General features: G+C 41.7%; 1 protein-coding gene across 2 annotated transcripts; it reads left to right on the plus strand.

The window, feature by feature from the left end:
• Nucleotides 1–55: 55 nt before the first annotated feature.
• On the plus strand, nucleotides 56–26,806 carry LOC140725931 (neurogenin-1-like). 2 transcript variants are annotated; one of them, XR_012098529.1, is made up of 2 exons: nucleotides 56–1,160; nucleotides 3,115–3,708. XR_012098529.1 is itself a non-coding variant. In XM_073041856.1 (2 exons), the coding sequence occupies exons 1-2, from the start codon at nucleotides 1,009–1,011 to the stop codon at nucleotides 26,022–26,024; spliced, it is 795 nt and encodes a 264-aa protein (XP_072897957.1). In that variant the 5' UTR covers nucleotides 56–1,008; the 3' UTR covers nucleotides 26,025–26,806. The 2 variants fall into 2 exon arrangements, 1 of the variants encoding a protein (XP_072897957.1); XM_073041856.1 differs by lacking the exon at nucleotides 3,115–3,708 and adding an exon at nucleotides 25,382–26,806.
• Nucleotides 26,807–27,438: the final 632 nt, after the last annotated feature.

The following is a 27,438-nucleotide window of genomic DNA, read 5'->3' on the forward strand; positions in this document are numbered from 1 at the left end:
GAGCAACAGCCCTTGTTCACTTTCCTCATTAACAAGGCATTTTTTCCTCACATCCAGCATCCCTGGATGTTTTTTTTGTTTTTCACACCATTCTCTGAAAATTCTAGATACTGTTCTGCATGAAAATCCCAGGAGTTGAGCAGTTTCTGAGATACTCAAGCCACCTCATCTTGCACCAACAATCATTCCACAAAGTTACTTAGATCATACTTCTTCCCTATTCGGAACAACTGATCCTCTTGACCATGTCTGCATGCTTTTATTACACTGAATTGGTGTGACATGATTGGCTGATTAGGTACTTGCATTAACAAGCAGTTGTACCTAATAAAGAGCCACTGAGTGTAAGTTCTAAAAACAAGGAGGATACAATTGCAACTACATCCAGCCAGAATGGTACAAATACAGAAAAGGTTAAGCAAACAGACGGCATCCTTCTGTGTCCCAGAACAAGCCTCTATACAAACCTGTTCCATTGCATGTACAACACTGGCATTCACCTGACCATAGTTCACAAAAAACTGATTAACTCCAATCCAACTATTTACCATTCACTCAATGTGGGGGCTGTCAGTATTAGCAGTGTGGATGACAGTACAGTTATGAGGCTGTTTGCCATTGCTGAGTTTAGGCTTTGCCAAGTGCTCTGATTCAGACCTTATCACAGCCTCATTTCAAGTATGAGCAAAAGAACTGAAACAGAGAGGTGAGAGTGTCTTGACTTTGTCTACATGTGGAATCACGGAGTTCTGGTAAAATTGGAAGCCAGTGGGCTTGAGGGAGGTGCATTGGTTGGATTTACCTTACACAAAGGAAGGTGGCTGTTGGAGTTTAATCATCCCAGTCATCACACCAGGGATTAGTATTCAATTTCATTTGCAACTCTTCAGCAAATGAGGCAGCCCAAGACCTTTGCACATAGCATGCTAAATGACAAGTAATATTATTGCCACAAATGTGCCAAAACAATGACCACCTCCAGGAAGAGAATTTGGCCACTTACCTTAGATGTTCTGTGGCATTACCATCAACAAGTGTTTTGTTATCAACTGCCTGGGGTTCTCCACTATGGTAATACCATTACTTTTTATTTTGGAGGGTGAAGGATGGGGACAATCACCACTGACCAAATCCTCAGCAGGACTGGCACAGACGAGCAGGTAAGGGGCTGGGTATCCTGCTTTGGAATGGGTCACCTTCATGCCAAAGCCTTTCTATCATACACAAAGTACAACACAGGTACATGGTACAATATCCTCCATTGGCTGGATAAAGTGCAAGTCTAATAATAGAGTTTTACACTATTGATACAGGCACAATGACCCAACTTGTCCATGCCTACTTGTGCTGGCCAGTAACCTAGTTCCATCTTCCTATAACCCTGTAAACTCTTAACTATGTACTTGTCTAGACAATTTTAAACATGGCTAATGTGCCTGCCTCAACCACTACTTCTGGCAGCTTATTCTAAATACACACCACCATTTCTGTGAGAAACTCCCTGATGTCCCCTTAAAGCTATACCCTCCTTGATGTTAGCACACCATCCCTGTGGAAAAGATAACGTGCTTTCACCCTGTCTATGCCTCTCACTCTCCTACATTCCAGGAAATAAAATCCTAGTCTATGCAACCTCTCCTTGTAATTCGGGCTCCAATTTTCTGCAACATCTTGGTAAACCTTTTCTGCACTTTCTCTAGTTTAATAGTGTCTTTTTATAACAGACCAACCAAAACTGTAGACTATACTCCAAAGAGGGCCTCAGAAACATCTTGTATAACTGCAGCATAACTTCCAAAGTCCTAGAGTTAGTGCACTGACTGAGGAAGGCCAGGTGCTAAATGCCTTCTTCACCACCCTCAATGAACCATGTACTTTGCACTCAGAGCATGCACTCTATTTCATAGCACTCGCTAGAGCCCTGGCATTCACATAAATCCTGCCTTGGTTTGATTACCTAAATATAATACCATTTATCTGTATTGAAAGCCGTTTACCAATCTTCAGCCTACATGCCTATCTGATCGAGATTCCCCTGTAATCTTTCAGAGGGTAGCTGGTGTAGACGGGATAGAAACCCATTGCCTTCTAATTTACCAGAACTCAAGCAGTTTGACAGCATCCAAGCAAAATCAACTATTTACATCCTCCACCACTGGCATACCATGGAACGGTGTAAAATGCACTGCCTTTAACTTCCCTAGGCTATTACGACAGTACATCCTAAGAACGTGATTTCTCTCTCCGAGAACAAGTAGCGTGGGCGGGTCTTCAAGTTTTCCCCCGATGTAGAAATATGCGCCTGTTTCTTCTTAGTCACTGGATCTAAATCCTAGACCTCCCTACAAAATAGGATCATACCTGTGTGTGAAGATCACTCTCGTGAATCTGCAAGAAATACTGATCTTTAACACAACCCGCACAGTTCAACAAAATATATTTTGGAGTTCTTAAACAGTGGCGCCGCGCGGTATGTTATTATCACAAGGGGAATCATAAACTGAAGCCGGCGAACAGATGTTTCTGGTCCAGAATTAATATTCGGAGGCATAGTACATCGCAATTTACTGAAGCCGTGCACATGAATAACTTCCTTGTCATTCCATTAGGCGTCGCCTTCTCTCTTTTTCTCTCTCTCTCCCGGGGAACTTGCAAACTGATTACATTTCGCACGAAATTTTGCCTTGACCGCCAGTGTTTTTTTAAAGCTGAAATTATTTACATCCAAAGTATATGTTCTACGTGTGGATGTTGGAGTGAACATTTGTCTGAAGCAGCATTTGTCCGTATCACTTCCGAATATAATTTTACAGCTAACTTCATTGCAATAAGTGATTCGCTGGTAGTTTGCATCTGCTCCCGTGGCGTTGCTAATATAAAATTGGGAGGTTCCAGTGATCTATATTGGAATAAAAGAGTTGTTCAAATGCTTCGAAGACAACTCAGATTTGTAATTCAAACGTCAGCTACTTGCTGATCGTCCTAAAATCTCAATCAACAATCGATTAGAACCACGCTGCAACAAAAACTAACAAATCCCCATTCAAGTGTATTTATCCGGTGGGGTTTTTCAGATGCTAAATCTACCTCACATATGCGCCCTTCTCTTTGCAGACTGGCCGTCTACACACTTGTAGTAAATATGAAAGATTCTAATGATATGACACATCACGTCCCAGGCTGAGCTGCAAATAAAGCCTGGAGATCTGGGATCATTGGCTTCAGACAACAGCTCCATCAGCCGGAAAGAAGTTTGCTGCCTTCCTTCAGCTTCTCAATCCCCTCTTTGTTTGCGAAACACGGCCAGCTCGAGTCACCCTGGCCATATGGTTCATTCGAGGGTCTCTCGTCCAAAAAAAAACTGCTGCAGACAAGATTCATTATCGCTGAATAAAGTACAGATTTTTCTGCAGCGAGATTTCAACAACGACAAAGACAAGGACGGAACCCCACAATAGCGCACGCTTTCCTGCTTCAAGCCGTTCGAGTCCCGTAACACCTTTAGACAACCGATACGTAATTGTGTATTAAACATATTTCTGTTATTACTCTTAAGATATGAAATCCTGCCGTATAAAACATGTTAAAGAATAGTAAATACTATTGCATTTGTCAAGGCATACAGTTGAGAAGTCTGCAACTGTACGCATTTACAGTTTGTTGGTCCCCGGTTTAGGCAGCTGACTGCCAAGCTATTATGCTCTCATGTTAACACCCCCCCCCCCCCCCCAAAGCCATTGAATCATTAAATTCGACTGAGGTGGCCAAGCTGGAAGATTTTCACGAATTAAAAAAAGAGGAAAAAAAACAGAAGCCTTGAAGTAGAAGATGCCCAAGAAAAACTCTTGAATAACATCAAAAGAGCGAGTTCCCATAGCTGTTGAAGCACGAGAGCTGAGTCTTTGGACAAAGATAGAGGGGGGCACTGCCACTGTCCACTGCTCTATACCAACACAATTGGGTCACAGAAATAAGGAATTAATTACCATCCAAGAGTAAGGGTCCTATTCAACCCTGGCTGAGTTTTATTAAACGCCAATATAAATAACAAAACAACTCTTGTGGCTGCAGTATTTCTACACGGCAAAGGAAGGATTACGTTCAGGATTAACATCTTAAAGTCTATGAGACTTTCTGACTCAAGACTCTCTGCTAGTAATCGTATTTGTTTGCCGGCTCAGTTATTAATGGTTCCGTCATTCACTCTCACATTCACGGTGAAGAGAATCTCCTTTTCTTAAAAACTACCACAATTTAAAATCCAACGTCTCTTCGTTCTCTAATCTATATTAACGGAATATTAAGAGTCAATGTCAAAAAGAGACGTTTTTGCCGCAAGTATCCCCACCACCTCCAATTTACGGGGGTGCCCAAAGTAAGATCAAACATGGATCCTATCGTTTGATGTGTGTTTCTGCGGTCTGGAGTAATTTAATTCTTATTAAGTATCCTTCTGAAAAGCTTGATATGATTCGAGCACCTGTCATGCAAAACTAGAAGAACAAAATCCACCAAACCGTAGGGTGATCACGAGACTGATGTTAACAGATCATATATTCCAGGCAAAAATAATACGAGGAAGTTCATTGTGTGGTTGGTTAACTAAACAGTACTGCACTCACTGAACACGTTTCCCAAATTCCAGTTACTCGTGATATATAATCGTCTTTCTCAAACAGCCGTGCTCATAATTACTAATTATTTCACTCATTGGTCTTAAATAGTCGGAGCATAAAGATTTGGATATTTCCTGGTGTGAATTACCCCCTAAGATTAAACCAGTTAAAAAATACCCCCAGAGTGCATTGCTCCTGTATTAGATTCACAGATTTTATTTACAAACAACCTTTGATATTTCTTCCAAATATTACTTCTTGGCACTTTTTAAAATTAATACTATAGCTGCCATTGAGTCCACTCGCGAGTGACGAAAAGATAGTGTATATTTTGAATATAAATACCAAGTATGAAGGTATTTAATCTTTCCGGTCTCGTTAACAATTTGGGCCATGTGCACCCTAACTGAACCACGCCATCGCGATCGGGAAGGAAATGATCAATTTAAATATTTCTTGCCAGGCATCTATTCACAGTGGCTTGAAATAAATGGAAACCAGGGCTAGATTCTATACTGGAGCAAAGTTGTTAAAAATTATCAAAAAAAAAACATAATTAAGTTAATTGTTAAAAACTCTAAATAAATCACAGTAAACACATTGAGGCACCGACTCTGATAGGTTTTCTTCAACTGTATGCCTGTAGTTGGTTTCATCTGGAGCAGAACCAGTTATTGCACAATCACAACCTGTGGGGTCCAAGCATCAAACATCATTTCTTCTCCAATCCAAGCTTTCATAGCAAAATCTTTCTACTAGGTTTGAGAACAATGCACCAAACATCTCCACGCAGTCACTAGTTTCTTGCAAAGAAGCAACATAATTTTTGCTGAGATCAGAACTTTAATACTTTTCAGTTTAATGTTTATGTCAATCTGTGCAGTCTGAGGCATAATATGAAATCTAAAAGCTATAGACAGATGGCTTAATGTTTTAAGAACAGCTAGTGCACTGGACTTGGCCTGCACTGTTTGTCCCCTGTTGATACACAATCTTCTTTTACATAACTTTTGACACAAGTTCTTTTCACAAAATAGGAATACTTGCAGATATAAAAAAAAACATATAGGATCTTTTAGCAGCATTTTTAAATCAAGTAACATTTTACCTGAAAACACAATTTTCCTACTTTCCTTGGAAAACATTTATTTCTGTGCAGAACTTACTTAAATTTGAAATGTTCAGAAGCTCCAGCAGCTTGGTTTAAGTCAGTTCCTCTAGCAAAGAGAAATGTAAACTTTATTTAAAAGTTATTTTCTGTACTTTTTATTATTAGTCATTTCTTTGGACAGAAATAGCAAGATTGAAGCATACTAGAAGATTCCGTGCAATCTTTAAATATTAACCTAAAAGTGAACATTGAATTCTCTTGTGAATTTATATTGAACAATTACATAGTCATTACCCGTGTTCAAATGGAAGTTTTTTTAAACTCAGTGGATGGACTATTGCAGTGAATGAAAACATGTGAACAGTTATGTAGCAACAAATGCATTGTGCAAAATTTAATGGGACAATATATTGAATTGAATTTCTGCTTTTTAAATTGCTATCAACAGGATGTTGTATGACACTGATCATGTGGTATCCTCACCCATCCTTAGTTTATGTGAAGAAGCTGTAAATTATGCCAGACCTTTTCAAACTGCTGCAAGCCATGTGGCAACAGTATTCATACAATGCTGTTGTTAGGTAGAGAATTCTAGGAATTAAGACCTATGCGAGTTAAGGTGAATCATAATTGGAGAGAAACAATGTGATGATATTTCCATGTAGTTGTTGCCAGAATTATAAATAGTGCAGATTACAGATTTGGAAGTTGATTTTTTTTTTACATTGCGTATGCTGGAAATCTAAAATAAAAACTGAAAGTACTGGAAATTCTCAGCAGGTCAAGTCTCCTCTAATCAGATGTGGCCTGACATGCAGACTATTTCCAGCACCACCTGTTTTATTTAGGTCTGGGAGTTGCTGCTCATTCTATATTTTATTCTAAGCAAGTGAAACTACTTGAATTCCATTTCTCTTAGGTTGTTAAATATTCATTGATAATCTAAAAATATCCTTAGTGAACTGTTTCTGAACTTTCTGAAATAGTACATTTGAACACATTTGCAAAACTATCAAATATGGATGAAATCTTACTGACATATAAAAGGATTGCATTTCAAGAATGTTATTAACCTGTAATGCAAGTAGTTAGTACTGGAATACGTACCAACTAATAAACAACTTTATAAACTATAAAATACTTCCTTTTGATTGGTAGATTTTTTTCTATATAAATAGGAACTAATGTATGGAAATAGTTAGCTTTCAACAGACCAAGTTGTTGCTTACCTTCTATATAAACAGTAGTGCTAATCTATGTGTCTGTTTTTTCCCCATACTCTTAATCCTCTTTCTTTCAATGAGTTCCTAAATGGTAGTTCGGATTCTACTTTGGACAATACCATTGACATTATTCAGCCTTGCAGACTTTTGTGTAAAAAGTCCTATTTGACCTAAATCTAGTACATTTAACCTTATTTCTAACTGAATTTTATTTCATTGTTCCAGAAGTGTCAATCATCAGTTACACTTTGTTAAATCTACTCTGGCTCAACCCATTGATAAGTTTCAACAATCCTCTCCAATCTGTTCTAACAGAAAAAAGTCCATTTGTAAGATTTTCTTGTTATTTTGCTTTTCCCTATATCAAGCAGCAACCTGCAGGGATTTCTTGTCCTCACCTGTTCCCCAACTGTTTCCTCAGTGTATTGCTCTTAAAAATTAATACTTGCAGCTGTTCATGATTTCATCCTCCGCAGCATTGTTTCTGATTCACACACACAAAATGCTGGAGGAACTCAGCAGGTCAGGCAGCATCTATGGAGGGAAATAAACAGCAACATTATGTTGCAGTAATGTTGGAGTACCATGTCTCCTGACTTTCTGAATGAACCTACCTGGGGAACCTTGTCAGGTGCCTTACTAAAAGCCAAATACACCATATACCTGAATGAAATGTCCATCATCTTCATCCTATAGAAAACTGCACCAGGTTAGACAGTCTCCAACTACTATTATTCTCCATTTCTCAGTGCATCCTTGTAAACCAGATGGGTAACATTTCTAATGACACATTTCCTGTAGTGCGATGACCATAAATGTTTATAGTATTCCAACTGTTACACTCAATAATGCTAGAATTGGAATAAGAATCAGGTTTATTATCACTGACATATATTGTGAGTTTGTTATTTTGCTACAGCAGTATAGTGCAATATGTAAATATTACTATAAGTTGCAATAAGAAATATTTTTAAAACATAAGTAGGTAGTGCAAACAGAGAGCAATATAGTGAGAGAGTGTTGATAGTTTCATGGGCCATTCAGAAATCTGATGGTAGAGAGGAAGAAGCTGCTCTTAAAATGTTGAGTGTGATCTTCAGGATCCTGTACCTCCTCCCTGGTGGTAGCAATGAGAAGAGGGCATCTCCTGGGTGGTGGGGATCCTTGATGCTGAATGCTGTCTTTTTGAAGCTTCCCTCAATGGTGGAGGCAAATGCCATGATGGAGCTAGCTGAGTGTACAACCCTCTACAGCCTTTTCTGATCCTGGACATTGGAACCTCCACACCAGACAGTGCTGCAAACACACTACAGCTGTAGAAATTTGCAGGAGTCTTTGGCCACATACCAAATTTCCTCAAGCTTCTAATGGAATACAAAAACTTCTTTGTAATTGCATCAATACTTTAATACTTTGAGGGAATGATGTTGTTGAACAGTGGGCTTTGATCAATAAATAGCAGCCTGACATAGATATTGTGGTCTAAGACTGAGTGAAGAGCCAGTGAGATTGCATTTGCTGTAGACCTATTGTGGGTCGGCAAATTGCGGTGGCTCTAAGTCCTTGCTTAGGCAGGAGTTAATTCTAACCATGACCAACCACTCAAAGCAGTTCTAACATGACCTGCCAGCTTTGGTACTCCACGCTTAGCCAATGGAAGTAAGTACTTGATATACTGTACCATTTGCATCACCTGTTATTGTCAACGATTGATGAACAAGGACTCAAAAATCACTTTGTACATTTACATTCTATCATTTGTTATCTATGCTCTCATCTTGTTTGCCCTCTCTGTATCATTAACTTACACTTCTTCAGGGTGTATTTCATTTGCTACTTTTATAACTGGTCCATTGAAACTTCCTTATTATATATCTCTTGGCATCATTAACAAATGCTTTAATTATGCACTATACTTAAGCCCTAATCTCACAAAAAAGAACAAAGGTCCTGATCCTGAGCTCGCAGAGCCACACTGCACTTGGTTTCCCAGTCACTAAAATTTCATTCAGACCTTATCCTCTCTTGTCTGCCAACAAACCAGTTTTTGATCCAATTTGCCACTGACACTCGGATTAACCTACCTGAGAGAACTTGGTCAAACACCATGCTAAAATTCATGTAAACTCTCTGTTCATACCCCTCAGAAATCAGACATTAATTGACCTTCCCCTAATGTGACTTGGCTAATGTACCTGAATTAATCCATTTGTCTCCAAATGTTGATATATGCTGTTCCTCCAGAAAGTTTCGCAATAATTTGCCCAATGCTTATATAGGACTGACAGGCCTGCAATTACTTTATGTAATCTCTTTCTTCCTTTTATTATAATATTGTTCTATTGTTATTTGAGATAATAACACTACATCAGTCCATGATAACCCTTCTGTAGACTTGGAGTGTGGAAAATTAGGATCTGTGATTTTTCCTCTCTTCTATGAACCTTGGCTATATTTTAATTAGTCAGCTTTAAAGATGCTAGAATCATTCATTATATGCTTTCTCTCTTTACTTATTAAAACATTGCACTCTGACAGTAGAATGGTAAGAAAAAGACAGCCCTGATGATACTTTGACAGAATGGTGAAGAAGGCAATTCACATGCTGGCCTTCATCAATCATAGCACTGAGTATAGAACCATAGAACACTACAGCACAGTACAGGCCCTTCAGCCCTCCATCTTGTGCCGACCCATATAATCCTTTTAAAAAGTACTAAACCCACACTACCCCATAACCTTCCATTTTTCTTTCATCCATGTGCCTGTCCAAGAGGTTCTTAAATACCCCTAATGTTTTAGCCTCCACCACCATCCCTGGCAAGTCATTCCAGGCACTCACAACCCTCTGTGTAAAAAACTTACCCGTGATGTCTCCCCTAAACTTCTCTCCCTTAATTTTGTACATATGCCCTCTTGTGTTTGCCATTGGTACCCTGGGAAACAGGTACTGACTATCCACCCTATGTATGCCTCTCATAATCTTGTAGACCTCTATCAAGTCTCCTCTCATTCTTCTATGCTCTAAAGAGAAAAGTCCCAGCTCTGCTAACCTTGCTTCATATGACTTGTTCTCCAAACCAAGCAACATCCTGGTAAATCTCCTCTGCACCCTCTCCAAAGCTTCCATATCCTTCCTATAATAAGGTGACCAGAATTGAACACAATACTCTAAATGCGGTCTCACCAGAGATTTGTAGAGTTGCAACATGACCTCTCTACTCTTGATCTCAGTTCCCCCTATTAATGAAGCCTAGCATCCCATAGGCCTTCTTAACTACCTTGGATTTGAACCCCAAGGTCCCTTTGTTCATCCACACTCTTAAGTAACTGACCATTAATCCTGTACTCAGTCTTCTGGTTTGTCCTTCCAAAATGCATCACCTCACACTTGTCCGGATTGAACTCCATCTGCCATTTTTCTGCCCAACTCTGCAGCCTGTCTATATCCTCTTGTAACCTTCGACAACCTACAGCTCCATCCACAACTCCTCCAATCTTCGTGTCATCCACAAACTTACTCACCCATCCTTCTGCCTCTACATCCAGGTCATTTATAAAAATCACAAATAGCAGGGATCCCAGGACAGATTCCTGCGGCACTCCACTAGTCACCGACCTCCAGGCAGAATACTTTCCTTCCACAACTACCCTCTGCTTTCTTCCTTTAAGCCAATTTTTTTTATCCAACAGCCAAGGTTCCACTTAACCCATGCCTCATGACTTTCTGGATGAGTCTCTTGTGAGGGACCCTGTCAAATGCTTTGCTAAAGTCCATGTAGACCATATCCACTGCCTGACCCTCATCAATTTCTTTTGTTACCTCTTCAAATAACTCAATCAGGCTCGTGAGGCATGACCTTCCCTTCACAAAGCCATGTTGACTATCCATGAGTAGACTGTACTTCTCCAAATGCTCATAGATCCTATCCTTAAGAATCCTTTCCAGTAGTTTGCATACCACCGACGTAAGACTCACCGGTCTATAGTTCCCAGGTTTTCTTTGTGAGGGATGCCTCACAATCTACTGAGGCATTGTGGGTAGAACTGAGGAATAAGAAATGTGTGACCATGTTGATGGGACTATATTGTAGACCACCCAACAGTCTGCAGGATATAGTGGAGCAATTTCTTAGAGTGATTTCAGACTGCTGCAAGAAACATATTGACTGGGATTTCTATACTGTAAAGAGACTAGATGGGGTAGAGTTCGTCAAATGTGTTCAGGAAAGTTTCTTTAAACATTATTTAGAAGTCCCAACAAGAGAATGTGCAATGCTTGATCTGCTATTAGAGAATGAGACAGGGCAGGTGACAGAAGTTTGTGTAGGGGAACACTTTGCATCCAGTGATCATAATGCCATTGGTTTCAAAGTGAATGTGCAAAAAGATACGTCTGGTCCGTGGGTTGATATTCTAAATTGGAGAAATGCCAATTTTGATGGTATCAGAAAGGTTCTGGCAAGTGTGGATTGGGATAGGCTTTTTTCTGGCAAAAGTGTACTTGTTATGTGGGAGGCTTGAAAAATGAAATTTTGAGAATACAAAGCTTGTATGTGTCTGTCAGAATAAAAAGGTAAAGAGATTTAGGGTACCTTGGTTTTCAAGAGATATTGAGGCCCTGGTTAAGAAATAAAAAAGAGGTACATAGCAGGTGTAGATGGGTAGGAACAAATGAGGTGCTTATGGAGTATAAGAAATGTAACAGAATAGTTAAAGAAATCAAGAGGGCTAAAAGAAGGCATGAGGTAGACCTAGCAGACAAAGGTGAAGGAGAATCCTAAAGGATTCTACAGATATGTTAAGAGCAACAGGATTGCTAGGGACATTGTGAAGCCAAAAGAGATGGAGGAGACCTTAAATGGATGTTTTGCATCTATATTTGCTCAGGAGATGGACACAGAGTCTAGAGAAATGAGGCAAAGCGGTATCAACTTCATGGACCCTATACAGATTACAGAGGAGGAAGTGTTTGCTGTTCTGAGGCAAATTTATGTAGATAAATCCCCAGGGCCTGTCAAGTTGTTCCTTTGGACCCTGTGGGAGGCAAAAGCAGAAATTGCAGAGGTCCTAACAGAGATATTTAAATGATCCTTAGTAACAGGTGAGGTACCAAAGGATAGCTAACGTTGTTCCACTGTTTAACAAAGGCTCAGAAAATAAACCAGTGAGCCTGACATCAGTTGTGGGAAAGCTATTGGAAGTTATTCTATGGGACTGGATATAAGAGTATTTGGATAGACACAGACTGATTAGGTATGGTCAGCATGGCTTTGAACACTGTAGGTCATGTCAAACAAACCTTAAAGAGTTTTTTGAGGAATTTACCAGAAGGTTGATGAAGGCAAGCCAGTGGATGTTGTCTACATGGATTTTAGCAAGCCATTTGATAAGGTCTCATATGGGTAACTGGGCAAGAAGGTTTAATCGCTCGGAATTCAAGATGAGGTAGTAAATTGGATTAGATGTTGGCTTTGTCGGAGAAGACCAAGAGTGGTAACAGATGGTTGCCTCTTTGTGTAGAGGCCTGTGACGAGTGAAGAGCCACAGGGATCGGTGCTGGGTCTGTTGTTTGTCATGTATTTCAATGATCTAGATGATAATGTGGTTAACTGGATCAGCACATTTGTGGATGACACCAAGATTGGGGGTATAATGGAAAGCGAGGAGGACTATCAGAGCTTGTAGTGAGATCTGGACCAATTGGAAAATGGGCTGAAAAATGGCAGATGGAATTCAAAGCAGACAAGTGTAAGATGTTGCACTTCAGCAGGACCAGTCAGGATAGGTCTTACACTATGAATGATAGGGCACTGAGGAGTGCTGTAGAACAAAGGGATCTGGGACTACAGGTCCATAATTCATTGAAGGTAGTGTTACAGATAGATAGGGTTGTAAAGAAAGCTTTTGACACATTGGACTTCAAAAATCACGAGATGGGATGTTATGTTGAAGTTGGAAAAGATATTAGTGAGGCCTAATTTGGAGCAGTGTGTGCGTTTTGGTCACCTACCTACAGGAAGAATGTAAAGATTGAAAGAGTGCAGGAAAAAAATTACAAGGACGTTGATGGGTCTGGAGGACCTGAGTTATAAGGAAAAGTTGAATAGGTTAGGACTTTATTCCTTGGAACATAGAACATTAAGGGGAGTTTTGACAGAGGTATACAAAATTATGAGGGGTATAGATAGGGTAAATGCAAGCAGCCTTTTTCCACTGAGCTTGAGTGGGACTACAACCAGCAGTCACGAGGTAATGGTGAAAGGTGAAAAGTTTAAGGGAACCATGAGGGGAAACTTCTTCACTCAAATGGTCGTGAGAGTGTGGAATGAGCTGCCAGTATAACTGGTGCATGTGAGCTTGATTTCAATGCTTAAGAGAAGTTTGGATATATACATGGACGGTAAGGGTATGAGGAGCTATTAGCCTGGTGCAGGTCAATGGGAGTATGCAGTTGAAATGTTTTAGCATGGACTAGATGGGCTGAAGGGGCAAGTTTCTGTGCTGTACTTTTCTATGACTCCATATTTCTTGATTTCTTGAATATCTACAAATCTATGTTTTGAGTGAACCCAGTTACCGAGGTCTGTAGCCCTTCAGGATAGTGAATTTCAAAGATTCACCACATTTTGAATGAAGAAGTTTGTCCTCTTCTCATTCCCAAATGACCAATGCCTTATTATGAGGTAGTGATACCTGGTTCTAGATGTCTCTGTTTGAGGGATCAGATTATTGAGAGCGAAATCTGTGCAGGAGCGGGAACCATTGAAAGGAATAAGTCTTACTGTGTGTGAGTTTCTCTTGGGCCAATAGAATAAGTGAGGTTTCAGTGTAGCAGACATTGCGCGAGTGACCATTGTGGGAATGGACAGGGTTATCTGAATCTGAGTGGGAATCTGAGGCTTTGGTGAGGAGAGGCAGAGGTCAGAGCCCATTTTGGATCGGCCATTGTATGAGTCAGCCAATGTAGGAGACTGAGGTCTGAGGACTTGGCTCAAGAGGCTTTGGCAAAGAGCAATGAGAAGCAGGTAAGAACAAGTTTTTTTTAAATATACAGTAATAGTTGACAAAAAATATACTAAAATTGCCACTAATTAAATAGAGTAGGGATGTAGGATCAGGTTATGTGTTGTAGCTGTGTGATGTGGGAGCTAATGGACCCCATTGTGAGTCCTGGTGACTGCACCTGCAGCAACTGTTGGTTGTTTGAAGAACTCAGGCTCAAAACTGATAACCTAGAATCTGAGTTTCAAACACACAATGCATCAGGGAAAGGGAGAATTACCTGGACGCTGTGTTTCAGGAGGCGGTCACATACAGCCATTAGATTAATTTCTTCAAACTCAGTCTCTGGCCAGGGGCAAGTGGGTGTGACTGCGAGTGAGGCAGGTGGGGGGGGGTTCCAAGAGATGGGACCATCCTCCTTATATTTTCCCATTTGGGTTTGAACCTTCAGTTACCTTGAATATGTTACTAATTGATACCTTTACCTGATTAACCTAGATCAGGAACAGCTGACGCTCCTGTTCTGAACCTTCGGGCTCTCTACTGCTGACAGACTGCCACTATGTGGTGCAGCAGCTGGTGCTGGTGTCTTACAGCTCTGGTGAGCTGGGCTCAAACTTGACCACAGGTTTTATCTGTGTGGAGTCTGCATGCTGGCTAACTTCATTGGGTTAACTGCTAAGGGTTTTAAGGCTAAGCCTGCTAAGGGTTCCTTTACCTTAAGCTACCCAATCAAATTTGTTTCATTACACCTCACCCAGTCAAGAATAGCCTTTTCCTTAGTGGGTACAACTACAAGCTGCTTTAAAAAGTCAGCTTGTAGCCATTACATCGAGTGTAGTAGGTAAATGGAAAGAATCATAAAGGAGTTGATGGACGTCTCAGAGAAAATAAACTGCAGAGGAACAAGAAAGACAAAGACGGGGTGGGACTGAGTGCAATTTTATGTTGAGAGCTAGCATTGATCTAATGGGCCAACCTGCCTCTATCTGTTTTAATATAAGTATATTTCATTTATGTTTACCCCCAGTACCATGAACCCCAACATACTACAAGGACAGTGCAGTCACAGCTTGTTGAGGTATTGCCTGACCATGCCAGAGAGCACAATTCAATCCTAATCTCTGGTGGTGTCTGCCCGGCGTGTGCACGTTCCTCCTATGACTCCTCTGGCAATTCCAGTTCCTCCACACAAAGATGTGCAGGCTTTTAATCGATTGGCCACTGTGAATTGACACTGGTGTATTGGTGAGTAATAGAATCTGGGAAGAATAAAAAATGGAATTAAAGTAGAGTTAGTGTAAATGGGTGCTGGATGGTCAGTGCAGACCCAGTGGGCTGAAGCAGCTGTTTCCATTCTGTATGAATCTGCATTTACATGTCTACATGTGTGCCAGAATAACTTGGTTCCCTATAATCTACACTTTCAGGCACACTCTCAAAATTTCTGATATATTTATCAAATATGACAAAATCTTGTTGTCCTACCTAATTGTATTAATTGCCTGATTGCTTCTGCATAGGTCCTCCTGTATTTAATCTGCCACTTCTTTTCCCATTCTCCTAATCTGTCTAAGTCTTCCTGCAGACTCTCTGCTTCCTTAATTCTGGCTGCCCCTCCACCAATCTTTGTAAAAACCATAAGCTTGGCCACAAAGCTATCAATTCCATCATCCAGATCATTAACATACTGTATATGCGAAAAGAAGTGCTGGCAACACAGACCCCTGCACAACACCACTAATTATCAGCAGCTATCCAGAAAAGACTCTCTTTAATCCCACTCTTTGTCTTCTGCCAGTCAGCCAATCTTCTATCCATGCTAGTATATTTCCTGGAATACCATAGGCTCTTGCATCATCAGCAGCCTGATGTGCAGCACCTTGTCAAAGGCTTTCTGAAAATGTATGTAAGCAAAACACCACTGACTCTTCCTTCTCTATCCTGCCAGTTATTTCCTCAAAGAATTCCAAAAAGAATTGTCAGGCAAGATTTCCCCTTAAGGAAACCATGCTGACTTTGGCCTATTTTATCACGTACCTCCAAGTGCCCCAAAACTTAATCCTTAATAATGGATTCCAACATCTTACCAAACACTGTTGTCGAGCTAAATGACCTATAATACCTGTCTTTTGCCTTCCTCCTTTCTTAAAGAGTGCATTGCCATTTGCAAGCTTCCAGTCCTCCGGAACCATTCCAGAATCTAGTGGTTCTTGAAAGATCACTGCCAATGACTCTACAATCTCTTCAGCTATCTTTTTCAGAACCCTGGGGTGTAGTCCATCTGGTCCAGGTGACTTATCTACCTTCAGACCTTTCAGCTTCCTGAGCACCTTTTCCTTAGTATTAGCATCTACACACACTTCTGCCCCCTACACTCTTGAATTTCTGCTATACTGCTGATGTCTTCCACGGTGAAGACTGAAGCAAAAGACTTATTAAATTGGTCCAATTTTTGTCCCCCATTACAACCCCTCCAACTTTGTTTTCCAGCAGTCTGACATCCACTGTTGCCTCTTTTACTCTTTATATACGGTATCTGAAAAAACTTTTTGCATCTTCTGTTATACAATTAGCTAGTTTATCTTCATATTTCATTTTTTCTCTCCTTATGACTTTTTTCAGTTGTCTTCTGTTGTTATTTAAAAGCTTCCCAATCTAATTTCCCACTAATTCTGCTGCATTATATGCCCTGTCATTTGCTTTTATGCTGCCTTTGACTTCCCTTGTCAGCTATGGTTGCCTCATCATACTTTAGAATACTGGGATGTATCTATCCTGTGCCTTCTGAGTTACTCCCAGAAATTGCTGTTCTGCCATCAGCCCTGTTAATGTACCCTTCCAATCAACTTCGACCAGCTTCTCTCTCATGCCTCCATAATTCCCTTTACTCCACTGTAATATCAATACTTCTGACTTTATCTTTTCCCTCAAACTGCAAAGTGAATTCTATTATATTATGATCACTGCCTGCGAAGAGTTCCTTTACCTTAAGCTCCCTAATCAAATCTGCCTCATTACACAGCACCCAGTCAAAAGTACTCTTCTCCTTAGTGGGTACAATCACAAGCTGCCCTATTTGGGATCCGGGAGAAGCCTGTTTTTCCCAATCTACCTACATATCAGTCCCCCATGGCTATCCTAACATTGCCCTTTTGACATGCATTTTCAATCTCCAGTCATAATTTGTGCCCCACATCCTGGCTACTGTTTAGAGGCCTGTATATAACTCCCATCAGGGTCCTTAAAGTTTCTGAACTCTACCCACAAGGATTTTATGTCTTCTGATCCTAAGTTATCTAAAGATGTGATTTCAGCATTTAGCAGAACCACCCTGCCCTCTCTGCCTATCTGCCTGTCCTTTTGATACAATGTGTATCCTTGGATGATAAGCTCCCAACTATGACCGTCTTTCAGCCACGACTCAGTGATGCCCATAATGTCATACCTGCACTTTCTAACTGTGCTATAAGTTCATCTACCTTATTCCGTATACTGCATGCATTCAAATATACCTTTAGTCCTGTATCTATCACCCTAAACATCCTAAATTATCAATTATATCTTCTTGTGCAAGGTAAAACTCCAACTATTGAAGTTTCTTCCTGAATTCCCTTGATTTTATTTTCAATATACAGTATTCTGTTGGATTTAGTCAGAATCCAAATCAGATTTAAAATCACTGACATATGTTGTGAAATGTGTTTGTTTGTGGCAGCAGTACACTGCAATACATAAAAGCACCATGAATTACCATAATAGATGTATTAAAATGCTATGAGTGACTTTACTTCTGGAACAGTTTTGTCTATGGTTGACCTCAGTAGTGTTGGATCAAACGGGTACACGTTTCATGTAAGCACAGTCCAAAACACCATCTTGCTGATGACTATAAGGAAAGATTGCAGCAACACACACAAAGTGCTGGTGGAACACAGCAGGCCAGGCAGCATCTATAAGAAGAAGCGCAGTCGATGTTTCCAGCTGAGACCCTTCGTCAGGACTAACTGAAAGAAGAGGTAGTGAGAGATTTGAAAGTGGGAGGGGGAGGGAGATCTCCCCTCTCCTCGTCCTGTAGCCACGTCTTGTCCGAGCCTGGTTCTGGAGTCCGAGCCTGAGTCAAGACCTAGGTTCTGGGTCCTTGTCCAGTCTCTGGCTCAAAGTCCAAGTCCAGGCTCCTAGTTCCCAGTTCCATGTCCTGGTTCCGCTATCCTAGCCCAGGCCCAGAGTCCTTGTCTCGTCCGGGGCCTTTGTCATGTCCAGCGTCCTTTCTTCCTCTCTTTGCCTGCTTCCTTCTCACACCTAGTCCTGTTCCTGGTAGTTCAGTGTCTGTGTCTTGCTCTTGGGTCCACTCCCAACGCCCACCTTATGACATATGCAGAAATGAGTTCGATGGGGCAGGAGCAATCTGAGACAATGGGTCTACCTGAACAGGCAGGTTTGTGGATCTTGAGTAGGGGGTAGAAACTGGAAGTGCGAGGTGTGGGAACTATGAAATTGGTGGCAGTGGATGGGAGATCCCCAGAGCTGATAAGGTTGGTGATGGTATAGGAGACAATGGCCTGGTGCTCCTTAGTCGGGTCATGATCTAGGGGTAAATAAGAGGAGGTATCAGCGAGTTGTGGGTGTGTCTCGGCCAGGTAGAGGTCAGTACGCCAGACTACAACAGCGCCCCCCCTATCAGCGGGTTTTATAGTGAGGTTGGGATTGGTGCGGAGGGAGTGGAGAGCAGAACGTTCGGAAGGAGTGAGGTTGTAATTGGAACAAGGTGTGGTGAAGTCGAGACGGTTGATGTCACGTCTGCAATTAGCAATGAAGAGATCCAGAGCAGACAGAAAACCAGAGCGGGGTGTCCATGAGGAGGAGGAGGGTTGAAGACGGGAGAAGGGGTCATCGGTGGGGGTGGAAGAGTCTTTGCCGAAGAAGTAAGCTCGAAGATGGAGCCTGCGGAAGAAGAGTTCAGCGTCATGGCGTACGCGGAACTCGCTGAGGTATGGGCGAAGGGGGACCAAAGGACAGAGCGCTCTGCCTCAGAGTGTTGAAAGATTGAATAGGTTAGGACTTTATTCCTTGGAACGTAGAAGATTGAAGGAAAATTTGATAGAGGTAAACAAAATTTTGAGAGGTAAAATAATGTAAATGCAAACGGGGTTTTTCCACAGAGGGTGGGTGCGACTACAATCAGAGGTCATACGTTAAGGGTGAAAAGTGAAAAGTTTAAGGGGACGATGAGGGGAAAGTTCTTCACTCAGAGGATTATGAGAATGTGGAACGAGCTGCCAGCGCCAGTGGCGCATGAGAGCTCGATTTCAATTTTTAAGAGAAGTGTGCATGGGTACATTGGGTATGGAGGGTATGGTACCGGTGCAGGTCAACGCTGTTTAAATGGTTCAGAACAGCCTAGATCGAATATCCTGTTTCTGTACTATACTTTTTACGACTGAGAGTTCATAGAGTGATTACTGTTGGGTTCGATGTGTGAAGCCTTCCGTAGACAAAACTTCTGTCGTAATATTTACATAAATGTTAAGTGTCCACGCTACCACTCTGCTGAAATTCCCTGTGACACTTTGCTAACTTAATAGCCAAATCCAAGTTGTTTTTGTTGAGGAGTTACTATTTGAATTTTGTTTATGGATTCACTTTACAAAACGGCCTGATCAAAATAAAAAATAATTGAAATCAAAGGTAAAAATGGAGTATGGGTTAAACTGACTCGCAAGTGAAACAGACCCATTGTAATTCCATTGCACAAGTTATTAGCTGGTGTGAGTGGAAGTGCTTGGGAACATTTGGTTGCAACGCCTTATTCATTCCAAATCGAGATCGTATTTGATCTCCTCTCAGATGGTGCGTGGGTTTGGTTCCAGTTGCGCCTGCAGCATAATCGCAATGTTTGACAACCACAGTCGGCTGTGGTTAAGCGCTTTTGAAAACAAACCTAGAAGTGTGGGCTAGATGCAATTTATTGTGATCAACAGTACGCTTTAATTTGCATTCAAACCTAATTTAGGATTTTTTTCAAAACCCAAGAAGATTCCCCGCACTAAGTCTCCCGCGGTCGTTTTCTATACAGTATCCGGTAACACAATTTTACATGGGAACTAACTCCCCTGCATTTCTCCTGAAAATGCTTCTTACACATTCCCGTGATGTACAAAATATATTTAACCTAATCAACCTCGGACAATATAACAGTCTTCCACATATTTGAATTCCTTTCCATTTAACATACATTTGAAGACATTGCCGACATTCGTGACAGTCCGCAAGTCGAGAGTCGTTTTTCACCAAAGACAAAAAAGAGGCTACTTTCTCTGACTAGCCATTTAATTAGCACGATTTGGCTCAACTATAAATAATAATTTGGCGCCAATAATATATATTATATATATAAACACAGAAAATGTCCTTTGTTGATGGACAATTCCTATCAGTCCCTGATCATCTGATTTGAGATCTGCGTCTGGAGATTTGGTTTTGGGTACTGAGTTACCTGCCTTCCCCTGCCTCCAGTATATGAGGCTGCACACCTTGGGTAGAATAACAAGGCTCTGCTTCTCGTGTACTTGGCTTCACGCTTCTCACGCCAGTTCTCCAGAAATCTCTTTCCCGCTTCTTACAATGATAACCATTGGCTCAGTAAAACGATGTTATTGCATTGTCGATGCTCATTTGCTACACAGAAAGGTATGTTTCTTGGTTTCAATTATGCTTTAATTGTCCTCGGAATCACTCCCATCACTTGTTGAATAAAGATCACTGAAATACAATATCCTTAGTGTTTATGATGTTTCCTTCATTATTCCATCTGAGTAGATAACTTCTTACAATCTAACTCATTCACTTGATCAACCATCTCTTGGGTTTACTATTATTATCTCGTCGGTTCGGCTGTTCCTTTTCCCTCACTTTTTTTTTTACCCGCTTGCATTACCAATTTTGTATTGCTGTAAAATTGATTTTTTTGTCTCTGGGCTTATTTGGGGGGGGGGGGGGCGGGGGGATGATCCACGAGCCTCTCCGTAGCTTTCTTTTCTGCATGTGAATTTGCTGCACACCAACAGATTGCCTGATAACGATACAATCGAGTAGCTGTTACTGCATTTCTGAACGCCACTGTCTCAGAACCTCGCTGGTGTTAGAAAAACTAAACGTAAACAACAGTCGCTGTTGTTCGGGATTTTCCCGTAAAGTCCAGCCAAAGGTCTTTCCTATGAGTATGATGGTTATATCGCGCTGATGATTCCGCCAAGTAGTTGTCAGCTATTTTCAGATTACTAAATGTTCATCATCATAAAAGAATAGTATAACTTCGGTCTATTTTCCCCAGGCCGTCTCAAATACTTGCTCGTTCCAATCGCCTATATGTCATCTAAAAGCACCTCAAGCATTCTCTCCCTTCATTTTCTACTCCCAGTCGACACCTGTCTCTGCTTCTCTCGGTCATTTCCTTTCTACCTGCCCACATTCCTGCGGTTTGCATTTCCCCGTCTCTTGCTTGTTATTCTTTCCATTTCCTTTTTCCTATGTTCAGTTTTCGTTTGTTCTCCCATTGTTTTTGTGCTTTCCCCTTTCCACTGCGTGCCTCTTTATCCGTCAAAAAAAAATTCTTACAACCGCTTTAATTTGTTCCCATTATTCTCTGTAAACCGGGGCCAGCAATTGCTCCTAATTCAGAGTTGTGACCTGAAACCCACATCGTAACGATTCCACCTGTCCTTGAGTACATACAGTAATCTGTCCTGACCAACGAGCGAAGGTGGTGAGCAATTGGTCATGGGGTCCTTCTCTGATCTGCCAGGTTGGCGCCGAGGAGTCCGCGTGTTAAATGAAGAAAAGCGGTGAAATTGATCAATACTTAATCTCGAAACAACACGAAAATTTCATCATTATATTCATTTGTGTTGCTGCTTATGAAATATTGCCGTGCTGTGCGCAAATCACGACTTTGCTTGCGAAGTAATGTTACAATGTGGAGCACACTGTCAGAGTGGTGATAGAGACAGAAACATGTGGGGTGTTTAGAGGGACTCCGAGAAAGTCGCATGGATTATAGAGAAAGGGAGGACTATGTAGGAGAGAAGGGTTAAATTGATCTTGGAGTAGGTTAAAAGGACGGCACAATATCTTGGGCCTAAAGGGCCCGTACTGCGCTGTGGTATTCTATGTTTTAATTACCCTTACGTGCAATGTAGTAATCATTTTCACCCCGTTTAAATTTCTCCCCGAACACTCAACGGTATTTATCATGGTTGATAGACCATTTTGGGCATAATTCATAGGCCCGAATTATATTGCGATTACCATTTCAATAGTGTGTCTGAAAGAGCAGAGAGAGGCTGGATATTCTGCAGCAAGTAATTTTCTCCTTGATTCCCCAAACCAATCGATTATCTTGCTAGTGCCACCAACACACAAGAAACTCGAACGAAGTAACCTGCTAGACTGATGCCCCACTCACCATACTAAGCATCCACTCCCTCTACGTGACTGTAGACATCTACAAGACTACTGCTCCAATCTGTCCAGGCTTCTTCAATAGTACTTCCCCAAATCCATTACTCCGATTCGGGGATAACGGGGAGAGAGACGCATGGAAATCCAACAGATGTCAAACACAGTCACACACCACCTTAACCTGGTCCATTTCTACATTGTCACTATACCGACTACTCAATTCTATTGGAACGCCATCGCCACTAGCAACTCAAAACGCGGGCTCGCTACCATCTTCTCAAGAGCATTTAGAGACAGCAAATAAACCTCGCTTTGTCAGAGACACACATATCCCGTGACTGGCTAAGTGCTGAGGAAGAATCTGGGCCCGAAACATCGACTGTTCATTCTCTTCCATATAGATGCTGCCGGACCTGCTGAGTTCCTCCAGCATTGTGTGTGCGTGCTGCCAGCATCTGCAGACTTTCTCGTGTTTAAAATCCGCGTAATTGTTTGTAAACTGCCTTGGGGCATCTTGAGGTAGTGAAAGGTGTTGTCTTATCGCAAACTTCTCACGTTTCCGCCCTTTCTATTTAGCTCTTTACCTTAATGTCGTGCAGTCTTCCCACAAGTATTCTCAGACCATTTCCCTATTTTCGGTAGTTTTCTATTCAATTTATTTTACATTGTTTTTAATATCTATTCCATTGTTCTATACATACAAAGACAAAATCGAGTCTGTTGACACATATGTAATTTTAAAAAACTTATATGCAAAGTATCACAGGAACACAGCATCATATAAGCAGCATTCACAAGAAAAAAAAGCGATTTAAACAATAATTAAACATTTTTTACAAGAAAGAGATCAATTGAAACGAAAACACAAACAAGAGAAAACCTGGAGATGCTGGAAATCCAAACAACACTGGACTTTTTTTAAAATTTCCAGTCCTGCGAAGGGTCTCGGCCCTAAACGTCCACTGTACTTTCTTCCACAGATGCTGCTTGGCCTGCTGAGTTTGTCCAGCATTATGTGTGTGTTAATTAGAACAAAAAATGCATTTTGGTGCGAAGTGATCAAGGTGGTCATAGTGCTGTTAAATTCCAGTTATTAGAGTTGTGCCGGTTGGCTTAAGACCTGAATGGTTGAAGGGAAGTAACTGTTCCTGAACCTGGTAGTATGGGACTTCAGGCCCAAAGATTGCTGCGAGAAAATAGCATGGTCGGGATGCTGGGATAGTTGATGATCAAAGTTGCCTTCTCGAAGTAGCGCCTCCTACAGGTACCGCCGATAGCAGGGAGGGATGTTGAGTACCGGTGACGTTTGCGGCAGTGTCCACTGCAACTTCCCACCATCCTGAGCACACTTGATTTACCACGCCAGGCCATGGTACAACCAGTCAGCACACTTCCAACAATAGAAGATTTTAGGGTGTACTCAAACATTCTCTAATATTTTCTTCATCGTTTCTGACTTTTTCAGTTGTTATTTTCTCCAAGACTTTACACTGATCAGACTGCTTAATTCATGCTGACGCAACTGTAATTTCTGTTATATTGACTATCCTGTTGTACATTATATTTATTATAAATTACTATCATTGCGCATTGCATGTTTGAACGGAGACGTAACGTAAAGATTTTTATTCCTCATGTATATGAAGGATGTAAATAATAAAGGCAATTCAATTCAATTTTCTTGTTCCTGTTGTTCTGTCCCTTGGAATCGGAAGAATTAGTTCTTAAATTTTCATACTTTGCTAATTTTTCCAGTTTTTAAATGCAATAAATTATTTTATTCTCTCTATACCAGTTTGAATCGTTCTCTTTTCGTTTTCCTTTGCGTCAACCCTTATATCAATTAAGACTATATAAGACTTATTTGTGTGTTTGTAAGTAATGTTATCTGCTTTTCCACCAGATGTTCGCTGTTTTCATTCTGTACTTGAGTTAAGGCACCGTCTTCTACTTGTTCATTTCTTTCTGTGTGGACCTTTTTCTTATTCTCCCGTCTATACTCTATATTTAAAGTGTGTATTCTCTTCTGCTACCTATGTAGATTTATTAATGTCCTGTTTAAGTAAACCACTATTATTTCCACCCGTTTCCTATCTTTGTCTGTGTACTAGTTTAAGATAGACCTGCATAATGTTCTCGCTCTAACTGTTCAGGTGCACAGAGTCTAGCTGACTCTGCGCAACACTGTGCATCACTATCTCTCTACAACATCAGTCCCTATCCTCCCTCCCCTCCCCCTCACCCTGCTCTAATGACCCTCCTCCCCTCACCAACACCTCCCCCCAGCGCCCCCACCTCGAGCTGTCCGATGAAAGGAGACCGGCTCCCGAGCGCGTGGCTGTCGCCGACCGGCGCGCCCTGATTGGCCGAGGCCCTCACGCATTAATGAGCGGCACGTTCCAGCCGCCGTCGGGTTCCGAGCGCGAGCCCAATGACAATGGCTTGTTGGGGGTGGGAAAAAAGGGGGGTGGGGGAGCCCCCCGACTGACAATGGGAGCGCGCGGCGAGTGGCAGGGAGCGCGAGCCGCCGGGCCGCAGCCCCCGGGCCGCGGCGATTGTTCGGCGAGCCTATATAAAGCGCTGAAAGGCCGGCGTGTGCCAAACACACAGCCGCTTAACCACAAGCTCGCTGATATCCGCACCAGGTCGCGTGCCAGTCAGCTGGTGCACAACATTCCTACTTATTGTAACTTAATTGATGTTATATAGATATTCTTTTAAAGTAAACCAAGTCAGATAAGAAGGAAAGGGGAAGCTATTCCCAGAAAGCAGAACTTATCTTGGACTGCAATTTAACCAGTGTTTTAACACTTTTAAGACTTTTGTTCCATATCCAGCAATTATTCGGAAAGTAAGTTTGGCTTGCATTGTTGTTAATTTATTTATATTGAATAAAACGTAGCATAATTTCACGTGCGTGAGTTTTAACCCTCTTTGAACGAATTTTCCTTCTTTGGTTTCAGCAGCATGTCGCCACAGTCCGATCGCTGCCCCTACAAAGAGCAGGGCAGCGGCAAGTACTTTGCTTGCCCGGCCCCAGCCTGTTCTCTCAGCTCGGCCGAGGAGGAGATCGAAGAGACGTCCGCGGCCAAGAGCGACTGCAAAAGGCGCACCCGGGGCCGCGGCAAGCCTCGGAGCCAGAAGCTGGTGCAGAGGATCAAGAAGAGCCGGCGCATCAAGGCGAACAACCGCGAGAGGAACAGGATGCACAACCTGAACGGAGCGCTGGACGCGCTGAGGGAGGTGCTGCCCGCGTTTCCCGAGGATGCCAAGCTGACCAAGATCGAGACGCTGCGCTTCGCCCACAATTACATCTGGGCACTGACCGAGGCTCTGCGGCTTGCCGATCCTAGCGGGGACTCCAATACCGAAATGCCCGACAGGCAGTACCTGGACACGGGGCTGAGTAGCCCCAGCCCCGGGGCCTCGGCCACTTCGTGGAACAGCTTCAGTTCGCCGTCGTCCTCCTCGTATACATGCACTTTATCGCCGAGCAGCCCCGGGCAGGCCGAAGACATCTACTTCGGGCAATCTGAGAGCCTGTACGCAGCCGCTAAACGCCAGTCTGGCTTTCTGCAAAGCCCTTCACAATTCCATGAATTTATTTAAAACACTCGAATATCGCGTATGCGTTTGCGAGATGGGGAATTCTATCTGTCTATTGTATTGCAAACAATATACCCATTGGCTGAAAAAAGTTGGATATACGCTGTTTACATTTCTTATTAGAAATATAGGATTGAGATTTTGTCATGTATTTTTTGAAAGAAAATGTATTTTCACTACTGTTTTACGCTAAGGTTCAATGGTACATACTTGGGCATCTGCCCATCTTCCCAGGGAGAACTCTGCTGAAGGCTATGGGAATTTGAACTGTCAAACCAAACTTTCCTCGCTGCACTTTGTCCATTTTCCCAGGTTCTGCACAATGCCTTTTGTTCTCTAGGTCTTTTTTCCCCTCTCTCTTTTTCTGCTCCCCCTTTATCATCTCGAGAATAAGCGGCGGCTTCACCAGCTGTCTAATATGATTTACGGAAAAAGATGTTGTGCTACGGGGCAAGGTTAGAAGTCATTGCATAATTTGTAGACTTTTTTTGAATGAAAACGAGCGTGTAAATTTAGGTTGAGCGCTTTATCAAAGGCAGAGAGGGAGAGAAGAGAAACACAAGGAAGGAGGGTTCATGCATTATTTATCTCGACCTCCGGGGATGAGGAATTGCCTTTTTTTCACCCCAAAGGGGAAAAAAATCAGGCGAATAAAACAAACCGACACGGAGGATTAAGGCGATCATCTACACATGTGTTCACTTTTATTTATTATAAAAGAAAGATTTCATGCACAAAATGTATATTTTGTATATTTCAAAAGTTTATTGTTGCTATGTACTCGCCTGCAAATCAAAGTTCCTTTTCAATTTTTGTCTTAAATAAAAAAAGTTTAACTTTCATATAAGTAAGTTGGCAAGTGCGTGGCTCATTGAATGGTGTGAAAGCGAACAGCTGTACCCGCCGCCTCTACTAGCTCCTCGTTATTAGATTATAAACAGACACAACACGCATTTCACCTACTGCTCCTAGAAAGTAAAAAACATGAGAAGCGGAAAGCGATAAACGGACGGAGATACAATAAAATGGAAACACAAACTCGAGACATTATTTACAGATTACCATTAGTTAATACGTTAAAGGTAAAACGCGCCTTTAATTCTATTAAACACCGAACATAGATTCTACGAATGCATATAAACTTGCTCAAAATTACTGGATAAATCTTTGAAATTATGTCTTTTGAATCGAGTCTCACATGTTCGCCATTTTAGAGCTAGATTAAGATTAGTTGCGGTCTCTTATGCTTAACTATCATAATGGTGGTAATAAAAATCAAAGTAATGGACATTAAAATCAACGAATTTTAACAGCGTATGCCTTTGAAATAGAAGGTACAACATATTCGACGCCTGCGATTCACGGAGCCGCCCACAATGTTGAGCATTTTGTTGAATTATGGATCAGGCGCTCATTC

The sequence above is a fragment of the Hemitrygon akajei genome, chromosome 4 (genome assembly GCF_048418815.1).
Source record: "Hemitrygon akajei chromosome 4, sHemAka1.3, whole genome shotgun sequence".
NCBI lineage: Eukaryota > Metazoa > Chordata > Chondrichthyes > Myliobatiformes > Dasyatidae > Hemitrygon > Hemitrygon akajei.